Source organism: Dipodomys ordii, unplaced genomic scaffold (genome assembly GCF_000151885.1).
Source record: "Dipodomys ordii isolate 6190 unplaced genomic scaffold, Dord_2.0 Scaffold67, whole genome shotgun sequence".
NCBI lineage: Eukaryota > Metazoa > Chordata > Mammalia > Rodentia > Heteromyidae > Dipodomys > Dipodomys ordii.
In genome coordinates this window covers 2008476-2018690 of record NW_012267283.1, presented here as the reverse complement: position 1 = coordinate 2018690, position 10215 = coordinate 2008476, and the positions used below count along the sequence as shown (strand labels likewise).

The 10215-nt window shown below is 39.4% G+C and overlaps 1 protein-coding gene across 5 annotated transcripts in view; it reads left to right on the top strand.

Moving 5' to 3' along the window:
- The window catches only part of Akap2 (A kinase (PRKA) anchor protein 2), a 244840-nt gene extending 234841 nt beyond the window's left edge, over nt 1-9999 (top strand). For 4 of the 5 annotated variants that reach the window (XM_013023286.1, XM_013023290.1, XM_013023289.1 and 1 more), the window contains one exon: nt 6225-9999. In XM_013023286.1, coding sequence (XP_012878740.1) covers nt 6225-6323 — 99 coding nt within the window. In that variant the 3' untranslated portion in view covers nt 6324-9999. The remainder of the gene's footprint in view (nt 1-6224) is intronic. The other variant, XM_013023287.1, reaches the window with a different exon arrangement.
- The last annotated feature ends 216 nt before the right edge of the window (nt 10000-10215 follow it).

The window sequence follows — 10215 nt, the reverse complement described above, 5'->3', positions numbered from 1 at the left end:
GTGTGTGTGTGTGTGTGTGTGTGTGTGTGTGTGTGTGTGTGTGTGTGTGTGAGAGAGAGAGAGAGAGAGAGAGAGAGAGAGACAGGGACAGGGAGAGGGAGAGATTGAGAGAAAGAGATGTTTGTTGGTTTTTTAAAATCTTAAACATTAGCCCTCCTCCATGGTCTCCTTTCACTTACAATTTCCTTTTTCACCCAGATTTTACAAATATGTGTGCTGCCAAAAAAGCACAGTATTTCTCACTTTTATTTTTTGTTTTTTTTTCCCCACCAAATTTTTCTCACTTTGAGAAACACTATTTTTCATGTTTATTTCTATATAATTTTCTTTTCTTTTCTTTTTTTGTCAGTCATGGGGCTTGAACTCTGGACCTGGACGCTGTCCCTCAGCTCTTCAGCTCAAGGCTAGCACTCTACCACTTGAGCCACAGCACCACTTTCAGCTTTTTCTGTTTATGTGGTGCTAAGGAATCGAACCCAGGGCCTTGTGCATGCAAGGCAAGCGCTCTACCACTGAGCCACCTTCCCAGCCCCAAGAATTTTCTTTTTATTATTGTTATTTTGTTTTTGGTCAGTAGTGGGGCTTGAACTCAGGGCCTAGGTGCTATCCCTGAGCTTTTTTCACTAAGGGTAGTGCTCTACCACTATGAACCACAGCACCATTCCCTTCTTTTCTTTTTGAAAGAATACTTTCCAATGTACAGATTTATAGAGATAATCATACATTTATTCACTCCACAATTTATTGAGGCCCTACTATGTGTCAGATACATATGCCAGATTCACAAAATATCACAGCCATTAAAACAAAAGTTAATATTCTGATTGTGGAGCCAACATTCCAATAATAGAACACAATGAAGTGATGAACTCTGTCTTGCTGCCTTTGTTCTCTTCATATTTGCTTAACATTTTTAAAAGAAGTTAATGTCACAAATACAATTCAAGCCCTCTTGTTAACATCCAGTTCCCTCTTTTCTCTTTGTCATATGCTCTTGTCTTCTTGGTGTGCATTTCCATGCATGTTTTTCTAATATGTGTGTATATATACACTATATATATATAGTGCATATATGTATGTAAAATAGCTTTCATTTTTGCATGTTGTCACATTTCCTATAGACGGTAATGATGTTATTTCTGTCTATATTATACTTAGATGCATTTGTGTTGTACTTACACTTCCAGTACCTTCGTTCTGAATGCTATGTAATATTCCATTGAATGAATATATAACTTCACTCTCCTATTGATGGACACATAGATTAGGTTGTTCCTACTTTTTTGTCATTTTTATTGTTGATGATACTGTTTGTAATTACAGTGCTTCAATGAAGTTTTAAAATGTGTCTTGTGGTGCCAAAGATCAAACTCAGGGCCTTGCATGCTAGGCAAACACCTTACCTCTGAGCTGCATCTCCAGCCTTCATGAATATCATTATACATGTTCCTTTATGCACTTATGGAATAGCTTCTCTACCTAGGATTGAGCTGGTATCTGTTCCTTAAATAGTACAATTATTCTTCACATTGGCTGTATTTATCCCTTTTATATATAAATATAAAAACTATATTTACATATATCAGTATCTAACAGAATAGTTGTATTTGATTATATATTTGACCTGTCAATTTCCAGTAATTGTTACTCATGTGGTATAAAATGAATGTTGAGAATTATCAATCCATTCACCTTCATCATTGTCTAATCATGGTTCTTCCCTGGGGGACAGCAGTTTGAGAATTAGGCCCTAATCTCAAACTCTATTGGAGTCTAAGTATAGTATGGAACAGGGAAAATCTGGTTAAGTATATTTAAGTAGTTACAACTGGGCTTAGTTCACTTTACGAGAAGTTTAGTATAGCTAAGAGAATAAAATATTAATATTCATGTCTTAACATATTTGTCATTTGTTTCTCATCCCCAAAATAGATTAGTCTATATTGCCAAAGTAAGCAATTGTCTTGAATTTCCTAAGGGTTAGAAAGACAAAATTAGAGTGTTGTTCAAAAATAATTGACTCCCTGATCTCCACCCCCACTACCACAATCTAAATAAATTTGTTTTACTTTGTAAAAACAACAAAACTTTAAAATTAGGTCCTGTTACTATTTTATATATTTTTTATGTTTCCCTCTCTTCATTTGCATGGAATGTTTATTGGTCCAGGCTCCTCATAGCCACTGAGCAGCTATGTAGCCTGAGGTCCTCAAGAGTCACTTCCACACCCAGAATGCTGGGTTCAGACCTTGGCCTTTCCTCCTTCTGAGTGGTGCTTTGGTGTCTTGGTGTGTAAGGTGGAGCAATGAGCTGGGCAGCTGTGGCTTGCACCTGTATTCCTAGATATCCAGAAGGCTAAGATGGGAGGATTGAGGGTCAAAGCCAGCCCAGGCAGGATGAGATTCTTATCTCCAATTATCTACCAGAAAAAACAGACAGACACAAAAGCTCAGTGATAGTGCCCAGATTTCAAGCCCCATGACTGGCAAGAAAAATAAATAAATAAATAAATGGAAACAATGGTAGTATGAAGCTCATAGAATAGTTCTGAAGATTAAAGCAGTAACTAGTTCATAGTCTTTGGAATTTAAGGCATAGTCTTTGGGATTTAAGGCATACACAGCCAGAAAAGAGGGTAATACATTTTTGAAAGCCAAAGTAATACATAAGAACCCAAGTGTGTAGAGGTCTAAATTTGCTAGAGATGTATCCACACACCCATACCCACACACATCTAAATTAATTAGAACAAGTGCCCTTTTATACCTTCCCCAAGGGTTTGGATGTGGAATTCTCTGAAGGCTTAATGTAGATTACCTTTACCCCAACACAGTCTTAGATATTAAGCCTTATGAATTCCAGGGAATCTGGTGACCTTTATTCCAAGGTTATATGGTATAAATTTTAATAACAGTTCATGAGAAATTCAGGATTATGTTAAGTAGCCATCCAAATAAGAAAGAATGAATGGAGAGCTTATTATGTAGAAGGGCATTATTTGAGCTCTTGATGAGTTATTCAAACCAAGCCCCTGCTAAATGTCTCCATGGTGACCAGCAATGTGGTGCCTGACAGTTGGTAGGAATCCAGTAAGTATAGATAGATTTTAATGTAGGTTCCTGAAAAATAAAGCAAGCCAAATTTGCTGAGGTTGATTAAGGATTAAAATGAGGTTTAAAAGCCAGGCACCAGTGGCTTATGCCTGTAATCCTAGCTACTCAGGAGGCTGAGAGGATAAAAGTTCAAAGCCGGTCTGGGCAGGAAAGTCTACAAGACTTATCTCCAATTAATCCCAGAAAAAGCCAGAAGCGGCACTGTGGCTCAAGTGGTAGAGTTTTAACTTGAGCAAAAAGAGCTCAAGGACAACGCCCAGACCCAGAGACCAAGCCTCAGGACCAGCAGGGGGGGAAAAACATTTTAAATAACAAGGAACATTTGAAAAGGATGATGGCCACATTTTCCCCCCTATAACCTTATTTTCAGCTTTCATAGAAAACTTAGTTTGTACCTACAATCTGTAAGGCATAGATGAGCATTTTATATAACATAGAAACCCTTATTTAAAATGCCTTGTTGCTGGACACCAGTAGTTCACACCTGTAATCCTAGCTATTCAGGAGGCTGAGATCTGAGGATCACAATTCAATGCCAGCCCAGGCAGGAAAGTCCATGAGACTTTTATCTCCAATTAACTACCAAAAAACCAGAAGTAGTGCTGTGTGTGGCTCAAGCAGTAGGGTGTTTGCCTTGAACTGAAAAGCTCAGGGACAGCACCCAGGCCCAGAATTCAAGCCCCACAACTCCCCCCCCCCCAAAAAAAAAGCCTTGTATTTTTTGCATTCCACTTCTTAGTTTATAAATCTTTGTAGAGATTGATGGAAATAATTATTTTATAACTTACTATGAACTTGGAGCTATGTTAAATGCTTTACCTATATCGTTTTAAGAGTCAGTCAACTCCTACTTTATAGCTTTCCTTATGCCTGTTTTACTCAAGGATACAAGGAAGTAAGTTAAGTGACTTTCCCAAGATTATAGCATCCCTATGTCAGAGTGGGCTGTAGGGCATATTATGCACAAAAAGACTTGACACATAAGATGAGCAAGAACAAAACCAGAAATATACTGCAGGCCTTCTCCAAGTCCAGTCCTGCATCATCCCTCCATTTCTTTGGCCAGAAAAAATCCTCCATTTAACCAAACCAGCCTTGAAAGCATGCTTTCTGCAGACTAGTTTATTACCAATGGATGTTCAGCAGCTCTGGTATACTTATAAACAAGACACTTTATTACACTGCCTAGGTGTTTAACAATATCTAATTCACTCAGCAAACGTAACAACACACTGCAGTTAGGCCCAGCTAGAGGAAGGCCTCCTGGAGTGGAAGCCCAGCCACTTCATGGGCTGAGACACATACCAGACCCTTTCGTCTCTTCAGAATCTGCTTAGGCCCAGGCTCCCACCTGCCCAGTAACCTGCAGCTCTCTGCTTTTCTGCAGTCATCCACATCATTGTCCCTGGCCCAAATGATTTGTAGAATATGCAAAGTCTTCATTTAAGTTTGGAAAACCAACCAGCGCTGGCTCCACTGGAAAATTGGAAGCTACATCCTTAGCTGGTGCTGTGGTGTGTGTTGACATGGAAAGGATTGCTTTGGCTGCAGTGCCATGACCTGGACCTAAGTCCATGTCAGCCACTCCGTGCTATCCACCTGGCACTGATGTGAGGAACATCAAGGCTCGCTTATGGAACAAGTGGTCACTCACACCTTCCGTCTTCTCCAGCAGCCATAGTCACATCGATGACCATTTGGTATGGCTTGAGAAACTCTATCAAGAGCTCAAATAATTCATTTATTAATAATGAGCTTTTCATTCACCCTCATTTGTATGGCTATTCAACATCTTAAACAAATGAGAGCTGGAGTCCACAGATTATTTTAGTGGTCAGAAGGAAAAAAAAATGAGCCCCATGGACATAGTGGTGAGCCTGTTTGCCCTCAGTGTGACTTTTAATTTTCTCCTTTCCTTTCCTTTCCTTTTCTTTCTTTCTTTCTTTCTTTCTTTCTTTCTTTCTTTCTTTTTTTCTTTCTTTCTTCCTTCTTTCCTTGTTTCTCTCTCTCTTTCTCTCTGTCTCTCTCTCTCCCTCCCTCCCTCCTTTTTTCTTCTTTTCCTTTCTTTTCTTTTTTTGCTAGTCCTGGGGCTTGAACTCTGGGCCTGAGTGCTGTCCCTGAGCTCCTTTTGCTCAAGGCTAGCACTCTACCACGTGAGCTACAATGCCACTTATGGCTTTTTCTGTGATTAACTGGAGATAAGAGTCTCATGGACTTTACTGCCTGGGCTGTCTTTGAACCACAATTCTCAGATCTCAGCCTCCTGAGTAGCTAGGATTACAAGCATGAGCCACCATCGACCAGCTATTAATTTCTTTTATTAGTGTATTCCTATCTTCTTAAATAATATTCTTAAAAAATATATCTTCTTTAAAAAACATTCCTATCTTCTTAAATAATCTGAAAAGCTTTTTCCCACTAAATAACTCTTTATGTTTAATTATGTAAAGTAGATTTGTTATATAAATATGTCCATAGTTTATATAAATCCACAAAGCTTGGAGAATTAAATCCACACTGGTCCATAATTAAGCACTGCTTTCTGCCATTTCTTTTATAGTTTGTAATAGTTAGTGACCCTATTTCCAATGCACAGTAGCAACATATGAATAATAGCTACCGTATATTAGATGGCACAGATACAGAACAATTAAATCATTACATACATTTCTATTGGATAGCACTGTACTAAACAACATGTAAGATCTGCTCTACTTAAAAACTTGATGCTAGGCTGCTATGGCTGTGTGGTAAGTGCAATGGTAGAGTGCTTGCCTCATATGCACAAAGCCTTGGGTTTAGTCCCCAACATCATGGCAAAAATCAAAACAAGACAAAAACCTGATGCAGAGCAAGTCTAGTTTAAGGAGATTTACTGAGTACACATTAGATGTCTTTTGGAATCTGTGGATCAAATAGTAAATTAATTTTAGCTTTGAGATTAATATATACTCAGAACCTTCCAGCCACCTTTGTTTCTGTCTGTCTTCTACCCATCACCCACACTTAGTAAGCAGTACCAGAATAGAGAAAAGAAACAGGAAGGAAACTCGTCTGTGTGTATAATTAACATTCATGAATGCTAATGTTTTTTCCCTTCTGTCTTTTCAGGTCCTTGAGGCCACCCGGGTTAATAGAAGAAAGAGTGCTCTGGCCTTGCGCTGGGAGGCAGGGATCTATGCCAACCAGGAGGAAGAGGACAACGAGTAAACTTTCAGCCCAGGAAACTTCTTTGGTGCTTGGGATACCAAGAAACCAAGACATGATCAAATCAAAGCATTTTAATGGACTCTTTATTAAAATGCACACAAACTCAGCAATCCTTATGTAGATCAGAAGCTGCAATACACAATAATGAAAAAAATAATAATCAAAAAGGAAGTCAATCCACCCATCAAACTCTTGAGACCTAGGAATCAGCAGAGAAAGGATTTCTTTGTGACTCAAGAAGAAACCTCTGGATTGGGCCCCGTCCACAATTGATCCAAAAGGACAGAGACATCACAAGCAAATCAATCTAATTGCTGCCGGCAGAACCAAGACCAGCCTGGCAGGGTAAAGACAGAGAACAATGGCAAAAGGCCACCAGGAGGGCAGTAGGTCCCCAGCTGGTGTAGTTGACATGGTGTAGGCCATTTCTCTGTTTCTTTCTGACCCTTGCTCTTGACACCAGAGGTGTTGGGTTGACTCCATTTTCTCCAGCAGCCATAAAATGTGTTTCTCTCCATCATGCCCAAGAGGCAGTTATGATTCAATCTCAACTTGCATCTAATTATTTCTAATTGGGAGCAATGAATGGTTTCAGTACATAAAATCTATACCAGGAGGTTGAGAAAGGTGGAAGAGAAAGCCAAACCAAATGGATTATTTTAGCTTTAGGATCTTTCGTGTCTGCATTTACTATTGACTGATCTGCAGTTTAGAACACATTTCCACAGTTTTGTTTCTTCATAGGAAAACTATATTTAGTGGGCAACATCTATTTTTATGATGGGATGGGGGAAATAGAAACATGGGTAAAGTCTATACACATTGAACAGCTTGGTTCAAGATGGCAGGGGTATTTTTAGAGTGGCAATAATTGAAGACAAAAAGGGGGGGAAACTCTGCCTTGGAGAGGTAGATGGCCAGAAGTAAAGAGGTGTTTATAGCTATTTTGTATTATAAAGTGGGCCTTAGAAGTAGTAGGGAGGAAGGATCAGTTGTTTGGGATCTATCAGAAAGGAAGTATATAAATGTCATGGAGGTAGAGAGAGAAAAATGGAGGGAGGGGGAAAGAGTAGGAAAATAAGAAAGTAAGATTATTTTTGCTGAGCAACCAGTGTTTTTTCAGAACGATAAAGAGAAAACTATAGAATAGAAATTTAAGTGCAGGCTTGGAATCAGCTACAAATCCTAAAGATGGTGTGTGTGTGTGTGTGTGTGTGTGTACACATACACCTTTGTGTGTTTGTGTGGAATGCGTTCAAGAATAAGAGTGAATGTGTGTGTGTGTGTGTGTGAGAGAGAGAGAGAGAGAAAATTCCAGATTGATCGTGACATAGGGGTGTACAGTTATTTCCTCCAAAGCTGTCTACTAGCTTCAGGAGCAAGTGAGAATTTCTTTTTTATGAAAAGGGATATAACGGCACTGAGCTGATGCAGTATTTATAATATTAAGTTGACCTAACATGGTATTTGCATGAGTCACAATTGCAGAGTTTTGAGCAGTTTTGTAGCTTGACATTTAGGAACATATCCTATTTATTCCATGCTTTATATTCATGCTTAGTCTACTAGAGAGGATGCCAGCTTTACTTGTTCTGTCTTTTAAAGCAATATTATAAGGGCGTTCACTTAACTGGGTGCCCTAAATTTCTGGATGAGAAATGTTCTATTTCTGATCACGAGGGGGAATAAATACCTAACAAGCCTTCATTATTTTTCCTTTGTTTTAAAACTATGGTTTAAGAAAAGCAATAATTAAATTAGACCTCACTATAATTCATTTGTTTTCATAGTATGTCATAAACTGTAATATGTTATTCAAATAAGTTGCAATTCCACAAAACGTATATGTAGTGCTATACACATTATGTTGCTTTTTTATTAGACGAGTGTTGACTTCGGGTGGGAGAGAAAGCGTATTCGCAGACCAGTGGTGGGCACAAGATCAAAAGATGGGATTGTACAATCCTTTAAAATGGTCCAGGGAGACTGAAGTGAAGAGCCAAACTTTGCAGATGATAGCTAAAGTAGCACATGGCAATTTTTAGATGATTTATCATCCTCCCAGCCTGAAGGTGGAACAGTCAACAGAATATTAGCCATTGATGACACAAAGCAAATAAGTTCCCTGCTGTAAGGAATTCATTTTCTAGTGCTGGAGGCTGCTATAGAGACAAACATTCCCAGAAAAAATGGCATCTTGTCTGGAGGCAGATCGGAACTCCTGCTTCCTCGGAGTGTCTGAGAAAGGAGGACCATTTTTGTCTATGAATTTCCAGTTGGAGGTTCCAGATGTCTGGACTGAGGTCCTCATGAGGAGAGGTGTTCCCAGGAGAGACACATCAGTATAAGAACAGAGGAGGCAACAGCATCCTAGCCCCAGGCACAGCACCTGTTAGATGGCTAGAGAGTAGTCTGGTTCTGTGGGCTGCTTTGTGTGGAGGCTTCGTGTTTTCTGAAAGGATCTATTTGGGACTGTAGGCATGGAGTTTTGTTTCTGTTTGGAAGGGGCTATAAACTCATGGGAGGGAAAGCCATGGTTGTGGAGAAGATAGTTTACAGCCAAGAGGAAAGCTTAGGTCACAAAACTCAGGCAGTCACTTGGTAAGGCAGATGATTAAGTACACTTGACTACAGTTGATTGTCTTCCTTAAGGAATAACAGTTTCAGAGCTGGAGTCTTTTGGGCCACACTGCAGGTATAGATGAGGAAATCAATTTGGTTTCTGTGAATTTTAACTATGAGTTCCTCTACTACCATCTTTTGGAGTTCTCCTACATGCCTTCGGACTACTTTCTAATTTCCTTACCCACCTCACTGATTATCCTGTAAATTACAGTTCCCTAGGGTATGCCAGACTTTCTCTGTGCTCTTGAGTTTTGCTCATTCAAGAAACACCAGGCCGTCACTTTGGACACAGCACTGTGCTAGGCTCTAGGATCCTGCAGGAGCCCCTGTAACCTTTTAAACATAGCGCAAGGAGCCCTGGTGGAAGGTCATTCCTGCTTCATGAACCAAGAGGAAGAGGCTCATGAACAACTTTGCCTCTGAAGCTCTGTCCACCCTCAACCAGCACACATTGATAACAGATGTTTAGATTCTTAGTGATATTAAAAACCTTCCTGAAAGTGTCCCATGCTGCTGCATTTATAGACGTACACTTTCCTCTGAAGTGGACTAAGTACTGACAGGCCTTGCCTTTCTCATGCAGAAATTATGGAAACGGGGTCTGTCCATGGTAGGAGGTCTACTTGGATGGCACATGTAATTTCCTTGCCTCTGTGTACCTATGCATGCTGCCCATCCTCAGCCATGGCATAGAAGCAGTATATAGAGCAGTGTCCACACACACACACACACACACACACACACACACACACACCACACAAAGCATAACAAGGGACACTAAAACAGTGTTGACTCTTATCTCTAAAGACATTTTTTTTCCAGTTGAAGGATGAACTTAACTTAAGCATATATTGAAAAAAAATAGCCTAAGTGTTTAGAGATGGTGAATATATCCAGTTTTAGTTTCAAAACCAATTTCCTGAATTCTAAGTATTCAGTAAGCTGCCAATTTTGATCTTGTGTTGCTCTTTACCCACATGAGTTTTTTTCTTTGTTTCTTTTTATTATTATTATTAATTAGAGGAGGGGAGGGGGAGGGAGAAGCAGCAATACTGTGTTTAAAAATTATAATCTGTATCTGGCTTTCCTATGTATGTTAACCACTTAAATGTTATTATTATCCTGCTTTGGTTTTATAGTGATTGTGAAGCATTCGATGCAAGTATACAGTTATTTTCTCATTAAAACCTGATGTGTGTGTTGCATTTTTTTAATAAAGGATGGCTGCTCGTTTGACTGTGGGAGGCGGTTGAAAGGTTGGGCACAT